Source organism: Doryrhamphus excisus, linkage group LG2 (assembly GCF_037039965.1).
Source record: "Doryrhamphus excisus strain RoL-2023G ecotype Guam linkage group LG2, RoL_Dexc_Guam_v1.1, whole genome shotgun sequence".
NCBI lineage: Eukaryota > Metazoa > Chordata > Actinopteri > Syngnathiformes > Syngnathidae > Doryrhamphus > Doryrhamphus excisus.
In genome coordinates, this window is record NC_136358.1 from 25828937 (window position 1) to 25852427 (window position 23491).

The 23491-nt window shown below is 41.9% G+C and overlaps 1 protein-coding gene across 6 annotated transcripts in view; it reads right to left on the minus strand.

Annotated features, from left to right (window-relative positions):
- The window catches only part of cacna1g (calcium channel, voltage-dependent, T type, alpha 1G subunit), a 157675-nt gene that overhangs the window by 21174 nt on the left and 113010 nt on the right, over positions 1-23491 (minus strand). For 3 of the 6 annotated variants that reach the window (XM_078788922.1, XM_078788921.1, XM_078788924.1), the window contains 8 exons: positions 23253-23353; positions 20515-20638; positions 16938-17006; positions 14994-15178; positions 11034-11160; positions 8745-8870; positions 8575-8664; positions 8304-8496 (listed from right to left, as the gene is read on the minus strand). In XM_078788922.1, the coding sequence (XP_078645048.1) occupies positions 8304-8496; positions 8575-8664; positions 8745-8870; positions 11034-11160; positions 14994-15178; positions 16938-17006; positions 20515-20638; positions 23253-23353 (1015 nt within the window). Of the gene's footprint in view, positions 1-6823; positions 6875-8282; positions 8497-8574; positions 8665-8744; positions 8871-11033; positions 11161-14993; positions 15179-16937; positions 17007-20514; positions 20639-23252; positions 23354-23491 lie in introns of all 6 variants that reach the window. The other 3 variants (XM_078788920.1, XM_078788923.1, XM_078788919.1) reach the window with 2 other exon arrangements.

The window sequence follows — 23491 nt, forward strand, 5'->3', positions numbered from 1 at the left end:
GTGCTGGGTGTTTCGATGAGGAAGGGATCGTAAGGCTGACCTCTCAGTCACCTTATCACCCGATTGGCTGGAGAAAAGTCTCCGGGGTGTTGTGAGCTCTCTTTCGCCCAATTAGCTTAGGTGCAGCACTGCAGCTGAGTAAGGATGTTCCCCACGGGTGCACGGGTGGTTAGTGTGCGGTTTGTGGTGTGTGCCAAACGTACAGTAGACTACTCTCATTGGGGAATAAGACATAAGGGCTGAATCAGCTTTTAAAGGAAAAAAAAACTGTCCATCCAAGAAATGTATGATTTAGGATTCCGATAAAGATGAACTATAAAATACAATATAGGCCATATGTGGAACATACTGCAAGTGTCCACTCAAATGGCAGTACAGTAAAGTCTTGTTACATCGATATTCTCGGGAGTCGGAAAAAATACAGATATAACCGGACTATCCATATATCCGATCCTGCGCCGAACTGCATTAAAAGTGGGCGGATCTTTGATATGGCATGTAATTTTCTCCTTGAGTTCATGGATTGCGTATCTAGCATGCTTTTGTACTACAATACATTTTGTACTACAGTAAATAAAAATAAACTTACGCTGTAGTGATTACCGGGACATAATTCACCCCGGAACTATCGATAGGGAAGGTGTTGCCACCCGGAGGGGTAGGCGCGAGGGACGGGTGTTTTCCGCTGTGTGTGCTGCGCTCTGGTGGTGGAAGTGTGAAAAATAAAGTTGACTGGAAGCAGCCGTTCGCCGTGTTCTTTTTTGGTATTGAAATCCTTAAGCAAAGATTGATTTAAGCTGCTTTTGTATCGATATAAGCAGACCAAATTGGCTGGCGGGAGATGAAAAGGGCATCGTAGTAACCGGATTATCATAATAACCGTGTATCGTACTAACGGAGCTAATTATATCATTATATCATAAAAGACTAAAAATTTGCCGGGAAATGAAAATAGTATCGTAATAAGTAGTAATTCGTTTTAACCGATATCGCTATAACGAGACCTTACTGTATTTCCATTGTGACACTGCTAGTAATAAAGAACAAAATGGAAAAACGTTGTGTTATTTTGCTCTCCTTGCTTTGTTCTTTGTTGTCTGTCACTTTTCTCAATATGACTCTTAATATTTCCTTATACAGTACAGTTATATACCCATGTCTAGTAGAAAGAGTGCAGTTTTACAATGAGTAGACACAGATAAAGTAGGTTTTTGAAGATCTAAGTTTGGCCACAAGCCCGTATGGGGATGCAATAGCCTGCTTCTTTCAGGATTCAAAGCGTTTGATCCAATCAGCAATTTGCAGGCTCCAGCATATAGTAGGCCAAGGAAAACAAGGTAGCTTTTAAAAAATCGGCTTGGGGGTTAGTGGGTTTGCCGCCATGGACCAAATGTATGTGAACTAAATTGAGATAGATTGATAGTTATTTCTAGGTCAAAGGTACTGATTGGGCCAATGGAGAAGAACAGCGAGAGAGAAGGAGTATCTTATCCACTGAACACTTCAGAGCAAACCTGAATTAAACAATCCCTTCCTCATGTATGCTTTGAAATATTATTCCTGTAAAAATGTCAGAGACAAACCAGGGCAAATTCTGCTTAGGGACTTAAATCTTAGCTCTTTTTACCTGATTTTTGTTTTTATAATAGTAAATGTACATTTTTGTTTAGGGGTAGCAAAAAATAAGATTTAATATGATATGTACGTATGCACTGATTGATATGACACTGAATGATACACTTTCCAGAGTCTAAGTCCCTTGCTAACAATCTGCCTTGGGTCATACACACACATTAAAAAAAAAAGAAAAGAAAGATGTACCATTAGTTCCAAAAACAACCCCACGACCGATGTTCCTTTACAGGCTTTCAGAATCATTCACCTTCCATAAGATCATTCACGACTACAGGTGAGGATGCTGAAGACTTCAGGTGGATTTGGCCAGAGAGTTGCTTTTGGATGCGGCCACTCTCAAAAATATAATCCATACATTTCCGAGGTGGTCATTTTTTTGGGAAATACAGACACGGTAACTCTCCCTTTGTGAAGGACTGATGAATAAGGACCAGCACAGTACAGCACTATGGGAATACTGTGACTGCGTGGGTGAGCGTAGGTTGGATTGGTTATGGTTCTGGAGCACAGTGCTTGTGCCCAGCATGTGGTGATCATGGGGACGTGCAGGTTGCGGTCTTCAACGTATAGTTGGGTCTGGCCGTGAAACTCAACACGATACTGATATACGTAGCTGCTCCATTTCTGGGTCATCTCTGAATGTATCTTGACGCTGTGGTAGTTGCACGATGGATCCATAACTTCAAGAAAAGTGTGTTTTGGAATGAAAGGTAATGACTAATACACAAGACCTAAAAAAAAAGATTGGGGGTAATATGGATGGCCGTGAAAGGAAGAGCGAGGCATGCAAAACAGTAAAATTTAGTCTGGATTTACACTACATGGTTCAAGAGATATATTTGGTTTCTCCCATGTGGCCCCCGATTCCGATATGGGTCTTGGTAAAGAGAAAAGAACACATAAAATCAGATGTTCTCAATCTTTCAAATGTGGATAAAAGTCTGATATAAACCAAATGTCTGCCTTTGCTACTGAAGCATATAGTGTATATACTCGATATAATACAATACTGCAACCTTGTGTACCTGAACAACATACAATCAGATGCTTAGAGTGCAGCTTCAATAATTAGTGGATTGGATTGGATGAGTGAAGATGATTCTAACATCTATTATTCATCCATCAAGTGTTTTGATCTGTGTAGATCAAGTGTAGAATTACTACAGCTTCTGTGAGGACTGCTTGATCCAAAGCAGCAGAGTGAGCCTGGGAAATCTGAGTGGAATTCGGATTACAAGGTTCATAGTGTGTCTTTCTTTATAGTGCATCAAAAAAATCACTAACGGGTTTCAAAATGCTGGACTACTGCGTGGTGAAGAGGACAACTCAAGGTAAAGGGCTAATGTGCCTTGAAACAAAAGTGAGACCAAGAGCGACAACAAAAGAAAGAGGCTGACAAAGTGTGTGACGAAGGAATTATAAGACTTTTTGGGTTTAGTTCCCAGGAAGAGAATGACCACAGCGATGGACGACTTTCCTGGTAGGCTACTCTTTAACTTGCACTATTACACACACCGTTTGTCGCTGTTCTGAAATTGGCGCTCCATAGTGCTACCTGGTACTAAATTGGGCTCTTAGACCTGCAGTGTAAATCCAGTCTTAAAAAGAAAGAAGCACTTCCTCCAATTGCTCTATTTCACTTTTCTACTAGCTGCTTTTATGCCTCTGCCCTTCGTGGTGAATGGTTCTGGACTAAACCTTTAGACTCTGTCTGCCGTCAGAGTCAAAGACCGGATACAGATATTTGGAATCCAGCAATCCAGAGTCTAAAAACAGATATCAACAAAAACAGTCACTGTAAGACAATAACAACAATAACAACAAAAACTGGAATTCCAAAATGCTCTGCTGCCTTGTGCGATAAATATCAAAATGCCTAAAAAAAAAAAAGAGTGTGAAGGAAGGAAAACAATGAGAGAACAGTCATCCGTCATGACTCAAAGTGGAGCGGAGCAGCAGAGCAAATTGTAGAGTCCAGAAGAAAAAGCATCAAAGAAAAAAAAAGAAGACACAGAATCATCCAAAAAATGACAAGGCATGAAAACAAACTCTCTCATCTGCACTCACAGATTGACACGTACGTATTGTGCTTGTTCACATGGTTGACACTAGCCGCTCGCACACACACACACACACACACACACACACACACACGCTCACATTGTGCTTGTACACGTGGTAGACAGACACACATACAGTACATTGTCCTGGTTCACAGATAGACTGACACACCTCTTTCTGAGTCATACTTGAGCAATGAACCAACTGAAATGGGGGGACTGGATGGTAAAGGAGTGAGTGGGAGGCGGAGTCACAGGGATAACGGTGATGACAAGGCACAGGATGATGGGAAGCTGGCAGCATCACCCCCCCCTCCCTCCCTCTTGTTAAATGCGTGGCTCACTTCAATTCTGGCTAACCGCAAAGAATCCCCGTTGATGTACTATGGCGTCCACCCGCAGCATTCTTTTTTTTTTTTTTTTTTTTGGAGTGGTTTGCATGCACACACAGCAGATGCAAATGGCGTGACACTGAATGTAATGTAGAGCTTAACTTTTCAAACAATCCTCAACTAATTTATTGTGAGAACACATATTAGTCATACAAATGAGTGTAAAGTGCTTCTGCTGCATTGTATGGGGATTTAGTCTACAATTTCTTTGCACATTTAATATTTATAGATCTCCAAGAGATATATACATATATAATGTGACCAGACGTTGCCCATATTGGTCTTTTAGTAGTCACTGTACGTTTCCTTTCCTTGAGATATTTTCTGCCTTTTGAGACTATCTGCAATTCTCTTGTTAACATCCTTGTTGATAAAATATTCATCGAGAAAGTTCTCAACATGCAACATTCATAATGAGCAGCGTTGGAATTTTCCCACCATAAAATATACAGCTTTTCCATCCAAAGGACACTGAATGTTAGCGGTTCCAGTCTCTTTGTTGTAACGTCGTCAGCATATGAAAGCCATCTGTAATCTGTGTCAACAGATACGGGCGTATAATGTCAAACGGGGTTCACCTTTCGCGGTTACGCTCGCAAATACTCAACAGCGAGTCACTGAGGAAGAATACACTATGCCTTTTCAAATTGTGTATTGTGTATTGAGTATTGTGACTGATCTTTCAAGGTACATGGAGTATTGTACTAATGGGTACTAATAGAACCCATAAAGGTTCCGTCGTTAAGGATCTTCCTTATATATATAATAATAAAATACTGTAGTGTAGTGGTCTTATTATTCAGCTACAGATGTTGCAAGTGATTTTTATTTTTTTAGTACTTTTAATTTGTATTATATTTATTACTGTATTTGGTGTTTCATTCCTTGTACTTCCTTAAGGATACGAGCTGACTTCCATCAAAACTTGCATCGCAGTCTCAGACCACCTGTATATTCATTCAAGAGGGCAGTGAGCTTAATTAGCTAATTTAATGGATGTTACATGCATTTATAATGTGAGTTAGAACGTCTCTATGGTGTCTCATTGGAATATGGATGCAGGTCAAAGTAGGGCAAGGCATGCCAAAAACACCCTCTGATAACTCAAGCAGTTGCAGTACATTCATGTTGGTGCTGCCCCCCCCCCTCCCGAATGTTGTACTGCAAATTAAACAGGTTTTCTTTACACCAGAACCACCTGTTTCAAAGTGTTCCCCTCGTCTAGATCTGACTATATTCTAATGCTATATTACACATCCTTTGAGACCTCCTCTTCCAATCCTCCCTCTCCTATAGCAGCCCTTCCCTAAAGGACCACTGATATTAATTACACCCCCCCCCCCCTCCTCACGGAATGGAAGGAATAGAAGACAGAAAGAAAGTCAATGTGAAATTTCCGGTTAGATTTATCTCTGTTTCGAGCTGACCCAGATTCAGCGAGGCACCATCATGGGATGGTGTATGCGCTTAGTCAAGAGGCTGATAGTGAGGCAGAGCTAAAGCAAGACAAGGAAAGAGAGAGCAAAAGAGAATTCATTGATAAGAAAAGCTACACATGGAATATTTGCATGTATTGTATTTGTATATGAGTGTAAATTTACTAACTCATCTGAAATAAAAGTCATTACCGAAGTGTGACAGCTTTGCATACGATTTACATTAATGTCATGAGACTGAAAAAAGTTCAGAATGTTAGCAAGTGTCTGATTTGCATAAGAGCTATTAAAAGTTTCATAAGGCCTTTCTCTATCATTATGACTATGAACTCAAGATCGCGTTGAAATGAGGTTTCACTAAATATTTTGTCAAAATGCTATTTTTGTTCTCATTTGTAGCTTGCATAAGGGTTTTCACTTTCATATAAATATGAAGCGAATGTTATACAAACACTGCGTTGGGGGGGTGCGGACCTGAGTATAGTAATATAATATTTTTGGGATGTAAAAAGCTACAAACCTTAAACCATATCATGAAGAATAATGACATTAAATGTGAGCTTGCCAAAGGACCTCTGCAGATGCTTCCACTGTCACTTTCTTCTCATCTATGTCCCATTCCTGAAGAAACTCCTTCAACTCACTTGTAATGTTTTCACCCGTTTGTTCCTCCGGGAAAAAAAAAAAAACTTGTCTGGAGACAGAACGACTTCAAAGTCCAGCCACTGGTTACGTATGTAGTGGACCATGAGGCTAAGATACGGTTGAGTCGCTCGGCTACTCCACGTCTGTACTACATCTGGTCTATCCAAAACAAACCACTTCCACATTACAGATGGAGCAACAATGTCTTTGTCGCTCAGCTCATTTTCTCTATTTTGGTTCTTTTATTGTTTGCTCTGCTTTCTCCGTCAACGTCAGTGTCCCATAGCAACTAGAAGATGATCGGTTTTTGGTTTAAGGACCACGACACATCATACCGCTAATCTAATGAGATGAGTATAATCTTCATCGTTGGGGTTGCAGCGGCGGTGTATTGCAGTGGACAGCGATGGATTGCAGACAGTATAAAGGAGCTGTGAAAGACAAAGTCACAACAGAGAAAAACAGCAAATAGCATGTCCAGCGGACTGAGGGCTGATGGAAGAGAGGCAGGAGGGCGGGGGGACGCGTAATGGGACCCTACCTCCCATGATCACTGAAAACTTAGAACCCGTGCCACCATGGTGGGCTGTCATGAGGAGTCGGTGGCGGTGTGAGGAGTTAAGGGACAAAACAGAACATGCTGGAAACGCGGTACCTTTTAATGTGCCTTCAGATAGGGCCCAACTCACCCCCGGAACCATTAAATCTAGAGGAATGAGACTAGGTTAGTAAGAAAGCGGGAGGTGAAAGCAAAGGAAGGAAGGGTGGATGAACGATAGACTCGTGAGAGAGTCAAAGAGAAAGAAAGAGGGAAAGAGGGATGGAGTAAGACCAGAAGGAAGCAGCGGAAGATTAAGCTGGTTTAGGTTCCTATACATTTTGTCTTTCCAGAGATTCTGAGTCCACTTCTTCGGATTCGTAGCAGCTATTCAATATAAAAGGAGGAACAGGACCTAACCATCTCATCAGTACACCTTATCTACCGTTTGGCGAGTTTGCTATAATCCGTACATCTAACCTGTCGTTCATCTTGAAAGCTAACCGGAAACGTGAGAAGAGCAATCTGCAAAAAAAGGGTAGCCACACTCGAAATCCCAAAGAAGAAGTAGGGAATATTTGGTGTGGTTTCAAAAACAACCAAGGAGTCCCTGATGTTTTAATGTGTATGCAAGACTCGGGTACGTTTCCACAGAAGTCAGACATCGATTATGGGTTTTCTTCTTGAATATGAAGTCATCTGTATTTCTCAACACATGAAATCCAAATCACCATGAAATTAAAGGATCGTAGAGCAGAAAATCCACTCGAGAGTCCACTGCCAACACGTGCCTTTCAAATGGTTTAACTGGTACAGACACTCATGGTATTTAATGCTAGCATATGCCAGCAGGTGATTTAGGCGTAAGAGACAGCAGAGTCATAATCAGCCACTCAAGCAATTTATCACCAACTCTTATACAGCCACAGGGGGGAGGGGGACAAGCAGTGATTTAACCCTGGCTTTAATGTCCAGATTGTGGTTAATCCCTGCCCCTGCAGCTGTACTAAAACTACATGCAAAAAAAAAAAAAGGGGAAGGGAGGGGGGTCATCTTGTTTTAGATGATGGTATTTTATAACCAAATGACTCCCCCTTCCTCTAGCTCTATTCATCACCATGCAAGCCCCATATGTCAGCACTCAGCGGGCATGCTCAAAGGGGCCAACCCAAGCACGATGTCTACAGTCCATCATACAAGTAGTAAAAGGGGGTGGGGGACAAGCGTGGGCTGTCATCTTTCCTCACTCTGCAAACTTTTGGGGAAGCTTTCCTTAAAATCCACCCTCATATGATATATGACGATGGATTTGAATAAAAAGCATCCAGAGCCTGTACCTACGTTTGCAGGGTCAGAGCAAGTGACCGCCAGACAAAAATAGCCACAGGTCTAGGTGCGAGTGGGCGTTTAAGGGATGAAATGGGGCTCTACCACAAAATAAAAGCACTACTTTTGGTACTAGATCACCAGTTGCGTTCTTTCAGACTCGGCCAAACCAAAAAGCAAACAGAAAAAAAAAAAAAAGGCTCAGGCTCAAACCAAGCAGGACTCAGAAAGATGTGGAAAGACTACCGACCAGCAAGCTCCTTCTCCTTACTCCGTCTCTTTTTCTCCATGCGTTTCAGTCTCTTCTCCTCCCTGCGCTTGGCCTCCTCAGCCTCCTGGTGGCGCCGACACTTGTGGAAGTTCTCCACGACGACACCCACAAACATGTTCAGCACAAAGAAGGCCACAATCAGGAGGAAGGAGATGAAGTAAAGCAGCATCCATGGATTGTAGTTCATCACTGGCTGAAACACACATGATATGTACATAGGGGTTTGTAGCTGTACATTTAATGCAAACGGATTTAGCAGATTGATTGGTACCTGCTGATCTACTCCTACGGCATCTAGTCCGTCATACATAATATCCACCCAGCCGTCTTTCGATGCCAGGACAAAGAGCGACATCAAGGCCTAACAATGAGAAGACATTTCAAATGGATGCATGAATTGACAAATCAAAAATGACAATGAAAAATGTTGAGAGATTTGACCTGTCCCAGGTTGTCAAAGTTGTACTTGTGTCTGACCCATTTGTAGCTGGATTGTAAACAGTCCGACTTGTTTGTGATGTTCCGCACATCCTCACCTTGACAAACGAAGAACTTCCCCTTAAAGAGCTGAGAACAAGAATACAGAAACAAGCCGATTAGTGCGTTGTTTAGATATAATAATAATAATAATACATACCATAATACCATACCATACCATAATACATTTCATTATGGGAACACTTTAAAGTCGTTGTTTTGAGTGTTAAGTTGCTGTATGATGAGTTTAGTGTCACACTCTTATATTGGGTGGCATATTATCTAAACGATTAGTAATGTTCTGAAGTAAATGAGATGTCACAGGATCGGAATTTAGCCAGAAATTAGCCGCAGACTGTAAATTACGTTAAGTTTGATCAAATGTAGAATTACCACATCTGCTGTTTGGACATTACATCGACACAACTGTTGAACTCTGATGGAAAAAAACAAAACAAAACGCCAAAACGCCATGGGTGGATCAACACCCAGCCCCGTCCTCCTCAATTATTTTTAGATTAAAATGCATTTTCACTCACTACTACAAACTTTTGGCTGTAAAACCATGTCTCGCTGAGTATCTTTGACCTTTGTTTTAACTCACAACAGTGGTTAAAAGATCAGGCTCAATGTTGGGCAAACCTGAAAAAAAGCTGTTCAGTACATACTGTATATCGTGGATGAAATTAAATAGAGGTCACTCATTGTTTGGCAGCATTTTCATAAAGGTCAAAGCTGTTGCTGTAATGGCACAGAAACCTTTTAATGAGTAGGGACATCCAATCACAGACACACGTTACCATTGCAGCATTAACCTTCCATGACACTACAATATTAAGAGGCTCCGCATTATAAACATGCCAATGGTGGAGAGATAGGAGCCTGTACATCACCAAGGGCATTGTGCCTGTTCGCACAGATTAGTCCTTGGGCAGTTTGCAATGAGATCACAGATAAGCATATTTACCATGGTGGAAATAATTACTTGGTGCCCTGCTGATTTTGTAGGCCTACCTCAGGTAGATACCTTAGGTTAGATTCTTGTAGTCACCAGGGCTGCAACAACAAGAGGAGCATGCATCAAAGCGTACTTAAGTAAAAACCAGCTTGTTGCGTCGTTCCACATCCAGTTGCGAGCAGGATGGCGGTAAATTTGAATGACTTCAGACTGGCCATCTTCCATGCCGTGACATGTATGGGATCAATCATTACAGCCAAGAATGGAAGACGATGGATATGATTGACCTCCGGTTCATGCCTACTTTGGGCTTCTAATATGCAGAAGCGACCCTAGCTCTTCAAGACTCTAGGGCCCCTTGCACCAGCGTTCATCAGCATCATGCATAGCGCCACTGCTGTAAATGTTCAAAGTTTGTCAGCCCTCAGAAGCAGTTGCCTGCCCAAGTCTATGGAACGTTGACGAGGGGGGGAGAGCGATATTTCGAGCCACCATGTCCCTGGAAATGTTCCGTACCATAATGGCAGTGCTCAGATTTGACAATCCCGAGACAAGACGTGTATGTCACTGACAAATTGGCAGCAATCACGGAGGTATGGGACGTATGGGTGGGATGGCTGTCTCTCATGTTACTGTGGAATACATTTCCTCCAACAACAAGGGTTGGAAAGCTGCTCTCTGCAAGATGTATTAAAGATTACTCATGCATGAATTTATGTGACATTTGTACATTAGACGAACATTTACTATGACGGAATTCTTGGTATGACTAACTACGCTGGCCCTTCTGACGAGGTCCATTTATAGCTTTACGGGTGGCGGTGAGTGCTTGACATGCGATTCCTTCAAAAAACGCTTCTTCTCTGCTATGACACTCAACTTGTTCCTTTTGTTATGGCAGACATTTTGGCGCTTCCCTGAAAAGGAATGTTTAAAAAAAACGTAGACAGATCACATCTCTGCTGTCTGTATTGCAGAAGAAGAAGAAGAGGTTCCAATTTTTTTAAGGTGCACATGAAGGATTTGGAGGAGGCATAGTTCAGATAAAGGTTAATGGGTATTTTCTAGAATTTATACATATAAAATGTTTAATGTGATTGTGTTAAGAAACACAACATAGCCTGAAATGGCCTTAGTGTTTGTTTGATTGACTTTTCTCTTTTTCTCATTTCTTCTGTAATATTACAGCATTAGTTCTTTTGTTTTTTTCAGTGTGGCTCAAGTGGTAAAATATTTGTATTTCTTATTTTTCAGACCTGTCCTTATTGTATTTGATTTTTCAACGTTCCACCTACCTGTACTCCTAGGATGCCAAATATTATGAAGAAAGCGCAGCAGATGACCACAATGTTGCCAATGGGCTTTAGTGAAGACATCAGCGTCTCAACGACCAGTTTCAGCCCTGGAGCTCGGCTGATCACACTAAAACACAACATATAAGTTGAATATTAGTGGTGATGATGGTGATGATGGAGCTGTCAGAGCGCTCCAACTACATCTGTCCATCCCACCAGCCCAAACTGTCAACACAGAAGACACAAACAATGCAGTTTTGTTATGTGGAACAATACGAGCGAAGCAGATCTAAAGATCAATCATTATTATTATTTTCTTTACATTAAAAACACATCACAAATCCTAAACCAGCTTTTAGAACTTTGTACAAATACAGTGTAACCTTGGTTAGTGTTCGTCCCAGTTAGTTAAAAAATTCTGCAAAAAGTTTGCGTCAGTTCGTATACCTTTGTCGTGTTGTTGTAACATATTTTTGTCACAAAAATTAGCATCGTGCATGCACGGTGACAAGACGCAGAAGTCATTGAACCCCAGCCATTGATTGTGTAGTTATTTGCTAACTAACACAGTAACAACACAAGTCTCTGTTTTTGTTATTGATCATTCACGATTAAACAATGCATGTCAACAATACAGTATCTCCACGCTGCTAATGTGGTGGCTTTCGCTGTATCAAATAAATCCTGTCAGTGCAAACACTTCTGCAGGAAGAGGGGGAAAAGTGTGAATGTGCATGAAGCGCATTCATGAAGCAGCACCTTTTCAGAGACGGTTCAACAGCTCAATAGTAAATGACAGACGACAAAGACCCAGCGAGGAAAAAAAAAACTGCCAGGGTTGCTAATCTGTGATGCCTTTTCCTTTTCGTCTTTGTCCGTAAAACATGTTTTCCCCTGAGCAGACAGTTGAGTGAAAGCATAATCAATATCACATTAAGAGAAGACATGAGATAATAAGGAGCCTGGGCTGACCGATGCCACCGATCGATAGCGCTGATCAGAGAGGACAGACGCAATGGCCGCACCTCATCAGTTTACACTTCAGTGTCTCTTCAGTTCCTTTCAATAACTGGTTAGAAAGTCGTAACCCGGCATGTCTGAAGGTGATCCAAAAATGTGTCATCTTTGCATAAAGTCATTTCAGTCAAGCAATGTTAGTCTACTTATTCATTTGTTTATTTTATTTATAGTTGCCGGATAAAAAAAAGAGTTATTTGCAATTGCAATTTCAACCTTTAAAGAGGTGTATGGATGGAAATCTCATAACTCATTTCAATCTGACATTCCACCCAACTGCATCATTTCCTAGCAGTGCACGGTGTGCCCTTGTTTTTGTGTTCTATACAAAAAGAGCAAGAACGAGGCTGTCGTTACCCACAACACCTGCATGCACTATATTCTCTCCTCCAGCAGCACATCCCTCACATCGAAAAATGAGAACAACAAGTAGGGCAATAAGTGGCAGGCTTGCTCCCGCAGTGTAAACACTGGATGTAATTAAGGGACTCGGGAAGATAGAAATAAGAGAGGGAGGAGAAGAGGGACGGTGAGTTGTGCGGGTATACAGAGAATAAAAAATGAAGCAGCTGCTATTCTACTTTTTTTCCCCGAAAATGTAGTTTCTTCTGAATGAACTTCCTTTTGTTCACCCTTGAAACACCAATCCACCTGAGATGATCTTGTACGTTCCACTAAATAAGGGAAAAGCCAAGAGGTTGTCACACAAACATGAAGGGAGGAAAAAAAAAAGTGAATTATGCAGCAAGTCAACTGGCGGCAGTCACTGCTGTCAGCTAGGAGTCACTGCAGTCCAAGTGAAAGCCTGGGGGTAATTACATCATCATGAAGTGACGGATGAGCTCAAAGGCTGAGACGACAGGGGTCAACAGCAGGGAATTACGGCAAAACCAACCGTTTGTCAGCACCTGACCTCCCAAAACACCACAAAGAGGTTTCGATCAATCTGCATGAAGTGACATCTGAGAGAACCAGCAATGGATACACTGAGTCCCGGTGGGGGACAAAGGATGGTCTTTCTTGGCTGAACTGTCGATTTGATGTAGGCGGTGTTGTGTGGCATTTAAGTGCAACTTGGTAACATGTGGTTTTCAATTCCTGTTTCTTCCTTAAAGGCGACTTCTTACTCCCTCAACTGTGGGCTTGATGAATGGCTGCAGAGGCGTGTGTTTGTGTTCACTTAAACACAGCAGATCAATAGCAGACAGGTGCGCATAAACATATTTTAAGAACGACTAGTCGGGACTAACAACTGGACAGCTCTGGTTGTCAGCTACCCTAGCGCGTGAGATATAGATCTGTTAGAGCTGTTATGTAAAAGGAACCTGCTGTGGAACAGCAGTTTAGTTTAGTTATGGCGTACAAGAACAAAAACAAGGGGAAACCAAGCAGCCAGAGTCCTAAAAACTACAGAAATATTCCATTTATTGACCTTGAATCCTATATCTTATCTGAAATCAATAACTACTATCAACTACTATAAACGAGGGATGACTGTATATTGAATATCTTTAGTGAATTATATTTATTTTGATGGCTGTATGGCGGTCGAGTGGTTAGCGCACAGACTGGGTTCAATTCCACCCTCGGCCATCTCTGTGTGGAGTTTGCATGTTCTCCCCGTGCATGCGTGGGTTTTCTCCGGGTACTCCGGTTTCCTCCCACATTCCAAAAACATGCTAGGTTAATTGGCGACTCCAAATTTCCATACGTATGAATGTGAGTGTGAATGGTTGTTTGTCTATATGTGCCCTGTGATTGGCTGACCACCAGTCCAGGGTGTACCGCCTCTCGCCTCGCGACCCAAAAGCGGTAGAAAATGAATGAATTTATTTTTGATTCATTGTTATTTTATTTTAATGCTGATTTTTTCAGGTTTCCTACCCGTGTGAGCTGTCCCTGCTAAATGGTGCTGAAGGGGAAACACACACAATCTCATATTTAATTCAAACACCTGTTGAGCACACGTCATCTAGAATCGAGCAGCGGAGACAACAAGTCGGCCGTGGAATTAGTGGAGTGCTGTTTGACTTTATGGATGACAGCGCTGCACTGGAATTTGAATAACTGGAATAATTGTTAGGGAGAGTAATTTGGTATGGTTCTCCAGCCCATGTACAGTAAGTCATAGTACAAATACAGTACAGAATAATTAAGGTATAAAGTATCTTACTGTACTGCTGCCTTGCATCTTATCTGCCACGTCAACAACAGAAAGTGAGAATTCACTCATCTCAGCTTTTTCCTCTTCATTCTTTTTCTGTCCTCTACTGTTTCTGTTCTCACTTGCTGGCTCGCTCGCTCTGCCCACCCACTCATAGTCTGCCTAATCCTACTTTTCATGCTGTCCTTTTACATTTTTTCCTCAAATTACATAGGTGGTTGCCCATTGCCCCCCGAAATTTAAGTAAAAAAGCTACTTTCTAATCTGACTGTAAGACCCAGCATGCATCTTGGCAGTAATACAACCAGCTTTGCTGCTCGCTGGTGAATTAAGTGTGGCAGGGCACGGGACAGAAAGCCCCCGAGAGGATTCTGCATCAGGTGTTCTTTTCAAAAGTGGCCGTTTAATACAATGGCAACAGATTCATTCATTCATTTTCTACCGCTTTTCCTCACGAGGGTCGCGGGGGGTGCTGGAGCCTATCCCAGCTGTCTTTGGGCGAGAGGTGGGGTACACCTATGGACAATTTGGAGTGGCCAATTAACCTAGCATGTTTTTGGAATGTGGGAGGAAACCGGAGTACCCGGAGAAAACCCACGGGGAGAACATGCAAACTCCACACAGAGATGGCCTCGGGTGGAATTGAACCCATGCAGATGCAATAAAATATCTCCCCAAAGAGACCCACATTGTTACATATCCCAAGCTGCTAATATTTGACATTTGAAGTCTACAAAACACATTTAAGGACCATTTGATTTCTTTTGGGAGTCGCTTACCGTAGTGGCCTCAGGGTACGCAACAGCCTGAGTACTCTGAGCATGCCCAGGATCTTTGTACCGGAGTTGGAGAAGAAAGACACCAGGATGTCGATAACGGATATCATCACCAGCATCCCATCCAGAATGTTCCAGCTGCTCCTCAAGTACGACTTATCACCGAAGCACCAACCCAAAGCCACAATCTGAACACAAAATGTAAACATCTAGTCAATGCGGTTACCTGGTGGTAATAATATGGCTACACGCCAGTCCAATGTAATTAGCAGAAATCAGCATAGCAATAAAAAGTTTATTATGAGTATATTTATTAACATTGAATCCCATTTCACAGAAATTCACTCATCACGGGCGGGTTTGGAACCAAGAACCTGTGATCAACAAGCGATGGCTTTCAGAAATATCTTTTCTAATGATGTCAGCCTTTGCTCACATTGCGAAAAGCATTCCATTCACATTGTGTACATTTATATGCGATTCAGCCTTTAACAGTTGATTGCATTTTTAATGGCCAGTTCCGCAATTCCGTCTGCAATTTCTTTAACAGGGAAATATAAAATGCAACATGTCAAGTAAAATCAACTTATAAAAAGTATAAATATATATTATAAAAACAGATTTTTGGACCCGTGTGGTTTCTAAAAATGTATGACTTTTTGGCAGAGAAATGACTTGTTTGTTATCAAGCTGTGCTGGTTTACTGAGAAGCGATGTTTAATATCTCATTATATTTATGGAGGGATTGTTTACTTCCTGCTATAAATGTCCACAGGCCCTATTCATCATTTACTCTTCACATTATGCAAGTTCCATTCTGGGATACAGTATATAATAATTAGGATGTCTTGACTTTTTCGCCTTTAAACTTAAACCAGACCAAACTTTTTTTTTTTTCCCCTGAGAGATAAGAAAAGGGAGGATGAAAAGTACATTTTAATGGTGTTCATCAATGCACAGCATTCCCTACTGTATATACATGCTATATATGAATAATGTATATAATCATCAAAGAAGCTCCTGCCCTGAATTTTGACCAGTAAAGAGGTGACGTGCTGAATTGAACCTCTAACCTCGACAACCGACGACATCCAGGGATTACTTGTCAGAATGGAGAATGTGTGCGTTTCTGAGCGAGACGGTCTAATATTTGTGTGGCCGGTAATCACACAGAGGCCAAAAATAGAGAAAGGGGGCTATGGATGACTGACACCCATGAACTTCAGCAAGCAGAGGCATTTGGATCCTGGCGAGACAGTCCAATGTTTACCGTGATGACGGGTGCATGTAGAAATTGTGTTTACTCTTTGTAAGTGTGACCCGCTTTCTCATTTGCTTTTCCCATTTCAGACTCAATTCACTTCCCTCTTTGCCGTTTTTCTCTGGATGTTTTTACAGGCTGATAGCACACATGGTTATTTAGCAGATATGAATTATATGAAACTTAGTAGTTTCGGCCTGGTTTATCCATCTTATGCAAATGTAAGACAGGAATAAGAGTATCACATGATCTTTTAATGATGCTGGTCTATGGTTGTCAGATGTTATTGCTTTGATGAAATCTTGACCGGTCAACAATGTGTAAGAGAAGTTTAGTGAAGGCAGGAAAACCGCAGCATGGAACTTCCATAACCGTCACACAACAAATCAGCAGAAAAACACGTCTCAGGAGGTCATTTAAGACCAGCTACCTCAAGAACCCTGCATCTTAAAGACACACATCAACATGCTCAATGCTCAATTTTTCCTAAATCTGAGTCACGTGTGACCAGCAGATGTGAGACCCAAGCAAAATGCCAACTATACCAACTAAATGGTGATGATTGTTGGTTAAATGTGCTTATATATGCTTTATACATTTGGTGGCTAGGTATGTAGGTACATAAAGAGACATGAGAAACACAGCAAATAGATACATATAGGATATATGAACAACTACCGGCTTACCTTTACAGTCATTTCAGCCACAAAGATAGCGGTGAAGATGTAGTTGGACAATGTTAGGAAGATCCGCTCCTGTTAACCAAAAGAAAAAAAAAGACATGATAAAACAATAAGGCCTGAACTTAAGCCTGCATTGGGGAAATCCTTTCAGCACTTGATGACGCCATCCCATAATAACATCCATTGGAGTTACAAATAATAAAGGTCTTCCATTTACACAAAACTTTATTCTTCAAGCAAAATGTGGAATTTAGTTACATTTCTGTTTACAATAAAGTACTCCCAAGCCTGCGTCCTGCCTGGAGCGCCGTGCCTTTTTGATGGAGTGGGATGGGAAGCGATGGGGGTATTTTTTATTTTTTTTTTAACTAATGGGAGAAAATGAACAAGCAAGAATAAGATTTGTTCAGAAGCTGCTTATTTAAGCGATTCCATTCTATCTGGGAATCAGTCACCCCCCCCCCCCCTACTGTAAATGTCTGTGAGTCTCAGCCTCTCCAAGTGTGTGTAGGTGGCTGTCTTTCCCACGGCCCCCGACTGCCATTGCACATGCTCAAAGGAAGACAACATCACACGCTAACACGAAGATGGGAGTCCTGCTCAGGGCTCTGGGAATGTCAAGAATGGGCTCACTGGGAATACACGCTTGCTTAAAGGGTTTCTAAATTCCTGCCTCCAGTCATTCAGTCTAAATCAGGGCTCTCAAACACGCGGCCCGTGGGCCAAATGTGGCCCGCAGGACACTAGTTTGAGGCCCCCGCCTTGATATGAAAGTTTAATGTTAGTGCAGCCCACCAAGTTTGATATGGATGCTGTATGGTATCATGTACCCAGAAAAAATTATTACGTTTGATTAATGTTCATGTTAAAGGTTAAATAACTGTTAATAGTTATCCTCCCTATCCGTGTGGAAGTGGTAAGTTTTTGGCTATTTAAGTTTAAAGGAAATAACTTGAAAGCTACCGTTTAGGTCGCTAGCTCTCTAGTCTGCGAGTTAGCATGTGTCTCAAGACCCTGCAGTTGCGCAATATGTTGTAAATAAAAAAAAGTATAAATGTGTTTTGTCATGTCTACAGGGCTCTAATAATGCTTTGTTAATTTTAATCTGAAAAAAATAATTTGTCTACCCACCAAGTTGCCGTTGATGGACTACACCGCCGATGGGGACGCAACTTCATGTGCAAAATGTAAATTCTTGCAATTTTTCAACCGGTCTTAAAATTTTGATCAGAGTGTACTCTCATCCGCTTTGGTGGTCAACGATGTTAAAAAGGAGCAGCAGGGCATCATGATGAAGTGCTCATTTTAGCTTGGCCTGATTTGTAAAGCCCCGCAGTAAGACAGAGGTTAGCTATGACTTATGTGCTGAGTTACGATGCCTAATAATTCAATTCCAGAAGGTAATCTGCTTGAAATGCCAAAACTCCAGTCTGCTGAGATTTAAAAGACCTCTTTGGCAACCAGGAACGCCCGTATATCCATCCTATAACTGGCAACAACTTGGAAGCTCTTTAGCTGTTTGGGATTACATAAAAATTGCAATCAAGAACGATTCTTACTCTCACAAATTGACGTTACTAAGATTTGTGTGCAGCAACAACTCTATACTCTATCTAAATTCTCTCGGCTGGGATGGTGAGTGTTGAAAAACCTAGAGTGATTGCACTTCATATCGTTGGTGCTGCTCCGATTCAATTTAGAACCCAAGGCACTGATGGATTGTCCTCTTGCTCAATTAGGAGTCATATATCATAATAAGTGGTATAATCATCCTCCAATTGCTTCCAATGAGCTGAAGGAAGCCCATATCTCGGCCACATGGAGAACCATGTCCAAAACAGGACTCCCAAGGCTCATTGAATGATTCAGCCAGCATCGGGCAGTAAAATGTTTGCAAAGCAATAACAATGACTACATTTAATGAAACTATATTTTCTTATGCTGGCGTTAGGGGTGACATAGCGCACTTCACCATAATTGTAGACATTGATTCACACTTGGCTTCAGTAATTCCAACAACTCACACAAAACACAACTCATGCCACACGGGTACCCAGGCAATGAGGTTTGTACCAGTACAGTAATGAATACAATTGTTTTGTTCTCGGAGGCTTGGTGCAGCCTGCATATCATCAGTAATGGCCTGAGGGGGGGGGGGGGGGTGCACACTGGACACAATAGCCAACAGACCAAAGTAGTACTCTTTAATGTGAATGTCAGCGTGACTTAGGACTGTGGACATTGTGTATTTGCATAAGTAAAAAAGTGTGTTTGCCTTTGCCCCGATGTGCCCCCATGACTTTATGATACTGCCCCCATGTGTTAAACATTCCCTTTCCTGGACATTAGCCACGGTACGACAGCATCAAGATAATTGAATCAATTGAGACGGCTCAGTCTCCACTGCGGTTCAGAGACAAAACGAGCAGAACAGTGAAATCCACGGAGACCAAAACCACAATTAAAGCTATCTGCAAAACACCCCGCTCAGTGGGGAGAAAAATAATAATCATAGTGCTAATTAGTATGTGTGTGTACAAAACGGCTAGTCTGTGTTCTGATGTTGTAGAAAAAAAGAGGAAAGGACGTGGTTTTGGTGGTTGCATGTTCGTGTGCTGCAGTCAGGCTTCCAGCCAACTTGCCTCTATTCCAAGTGATGGTGCATTAGTTAAGGATGTGAAACAGGGTATAGCGCCCATTACCTAAAGCTTCTGGCTCGGAGTCAAACAGGAGTGATTCCATGCTTCTGCATCATTCCTCTACTTCTGTAATTGTATGAATGTGAATAAAGGTTTACAAGCACGTCCTCCTTTCCAGTATGGACTTCTGTTTGTGTGGCTACAACTGCCAAGGAGATTACCGTGTGTGTTTATCAGCGTGGGTTGGTTTGTTTCTTTGTGTGCTACTTTCTGTCAACATTTTTTTACATATCCACCTGGGTTTTTATGACAAGCTGGAAGCATCTTGGAAATTATTGAATTAAGGACATAGCGTCCAATACAATGGGTGGACAGTGAAGACTTGGTTTTTGATGAAAATTATTGCTAAAAATATGTCTTGGTTTTTGTACATGGTCCCACCAAACCTACCTAAAGTAGTCTGCAAAATTAAGTGCATCCACGCGTTGGTAACTCTTCACATTGTGTTGCATTTGGGAAAACCATTCATTCATTCATTCATTTTCTACCGCTTTTTCCTCATGAGGGTCGCGGGAGCCTATCCCAGCTGTCTTCGGGCGAGAGGCGGGGTACACGCTGGACTGGTGGCCAGCCAATCACAGGGCACATATGGGAGGAAACCGGAGTACCCGGAGAAAACCGGGTAGAACATGCAAACTCCACACAGAGATGGCAGAGGGTGGAATTGAACACTGGTCTCCTAGCTGTGAGGTCTGCGTGCTAACCACTAGACCGCCGTGCCGCCCTTGGGAAAACCAAATAACTGGAATTTGTCAACCGACAGCAAAAACATGACACATGTTGAAGCCTTGGTGGACGTCTGTGCTTTGCATGGATCGGCATGATGGAAGTCGCCCCCCCTCCCCCCAACCCCCCCACCCTGATGAGACAGTGAGACTCACAGCGCTGCCGGGGTCGATGTGAGGACGCTCCATGGCAATTGTGATGCAGTTGAGGAAGATGATGACCAACACCACATGGTCGAACATCTTGTGGGTGATGATCTTATTGCACACATCGCGGAACCTGTGAAATAGTGAGATAGATCAGTTAGTAACCACACTCGGTAATCGTGCAACTGAATGCAATTTGGGCAAATGTATTATGTAAAAATAATATGTACTTCCATCATCTGTTGACAAATTTCACGGTTTCACCCTAACATTACTTAATAAGGAATAACTTTAAATAATAATTCCTGTAATGTCAAACTTTCTATAGATGTCATAGACTGTATAATATATAAAAAATCCATATTGTATTCACACTCCTCTATATAATGAAGGTCTATTCAATGGGTGTAAATCAACTGGACATTAATTCTATGCAACACCTGAAATCATTGTATACATTGTTAGGAGAGACTTGTATGCACACTGCATACTTTTGAAGTAATAAAAGATCTCATTGAATTCAGGAGCGCTGGAGTCTAAAATACTATACCATAACTCCTTAATGAACCACTGGAGACGGGAGAGTCATTAATTATGCTCGGCTGCCATTGCTTGACTTCTTTTAGCTCCAGACAATAGGAACCCTACTGGAGATTAAACTGCAAAATAAATCAGCTTTGATACTGCTGTACTATAAGTGTATGTACATGGAAGTACGGCACTGCGAGGCTAAGATGTGGATTTGTGGCTTTATTTGGCAATCGTGTCAAGCAGCTAAGCTGGTGTGAGCGGCTGTGTCGTCTGATCATTATTCATAGCGCATACAAACAAGATAGCCTAATGCCACTTTGCTATCTGCACGGCAGCTGTGTCACTTAATAATTCACATATTTTACTTACATTTGGAAGAGCCAGTGGATTTTAAGATTACTTCCAAAAAAAAAAGGAGTTGAAAGTGGCGTTGACATAGGACCAGTAAGTCTTGCCTGCATTTTTGCCTTTTCCGATAAAAACAGTGACATTTTGGACACCTTCTCTCATTGGCAATGCATTTTTGGGAATGTGAAAAATAATGTCAATAGTAATAGTGCCCGGACCGTTTGTAAATTGTATGTAAATTGCATTCAGTGACATGGATGACATATTTCGGGAACAGCTAATCATTTCTTCAGCGCTACAGTGGAGATAAATCAATTTTATGTTAAATGGTGTATAAATGTAAATGCTACACATCATTTTTTCCCCTCATTTACTGTAATTGCAACAGAGACCTCCCTCCGGTCTGTCACTTATAATCTTGCCAACGGCGTCTGATTTGCTGTTCAATTAACTGGCTTCATTGTGTTGAGTCTGGTTCATACAATCATCTAATCATACGCTACATAGGTGACAATATCATCTATAATCCTATTGTTGAACGACCACCATTCTTCCCAACCCAATTATGCAGCACACGTCAAAGTCTGGTGTACAGTATATAGGGGACTATGCCTGCGGTACTAATCCAATGCACTGCTAGAATCTAAGCAAGTTGAGGTGATCCTGTGTATGTAAGGGAAGCTGCTGGACTGCACCATCCCGCTACACTGTGGGTTCTTTATGCGATTGTGAGCACAGATGGACAACAGCGGTGCTTTAAGGACAAAATAGACTGCATGCAGAGCCTGTGTCCTCGCCAAACCTTGACGCCTGCCACAGCTTGCGATCCTCTTCACTTACAGTATAAGAAATCATCAATTTGTGATATTGGCTATCCTGTTCAAGGATGTAGCAGAAGCTGCAGCCTATTCCAGATAACAGATTTCACCAGAGCCTCTCACCAGACAGCTGCGTAGACGTCAGCTGCTGTACAGGAACTACTAACTAACAGTAGCCCAAATATATACATCTTTTGTTCTATATACGGATTGCTTTACCATTTTTCAGAAAAGAAAGACACACTGGACTTGATCGCCGCAACAACAGGCTTTTGTTGCAGGTTTGAATTTTCTCACAAAAGGCCAAATAATCCCTAATAAAAACACGGACGGCTATTGCGGTTGTAACCAATCCCAAGCTCTGAACCCCCGACATCACTTCCTGTCTGCTCGCTACACTCAGCTCCCCCTAATTTAAGCATGGTCTAAAGTTACTGTCCTTTAAGCAGAGAATGTAGGGTTGCCAGATGTACTTTTCTACTAATTACGATTTGATAAGCGATCCAATGTTTATGAAGCTGTTCAAATGACCACATACGTTTAAATCAGAATGTTGCTATGATGCTATGATGTTAGCACCGGGGGACATTGTGTTACTTGTTGCAACCAGCAAACCCGACACCTCTAAACACATGGAAGCTCGGAACGGATTAACACCCCGGGAGGGGAGGAGGCGTGAAGAAAGAGGACGCGGAGCAGAGAGTGGGAGAGTGCCACGGATTCCGCACGTGACTGAGATAACACGCAGCACTTTGAAAGAGAAACTCCCTTTGCTCCTGCTTACTCACGCCTGACACGGCAGAAACGTACGGATAAAAGAAGCTTCTGAAGTAAACATTTGGAAGGGAATAGAAAATGATGCTGTGCTCTTATTGAGACCAAAAGCATGGGATGTCAGTCAGACGTGAAATCCGCTTCTTGTCAGGTTGGGGGCTGAGTTGTGCCCTTTTACTTGCATTCATAAGCTGTGCAAACATGTTTTCCCCTCCAAAATAGTACACATTAACTTCAACCACTACCAAAATTGGGTATGGAAGTCCAAGCTTTTACCTTGACTCTGGAGAAAAGAGGTAGAGCGACCAGGTGTCTCTTTGTCGACACCACTCGGGTTGTTTCCTCTCCAGCCAGTGAAACAATCTGGCAATACGTCCCTTTAGAAAAACACATTGATTTTATTATTCATATTTCGTTATTACATTTTAAGTAAGTACTGCAACAAGAAAGCAAAAGGCGCGCAGTACTATACGGTACTGATATGTGGAAACAATACCACTTGTGCACCGGACTGT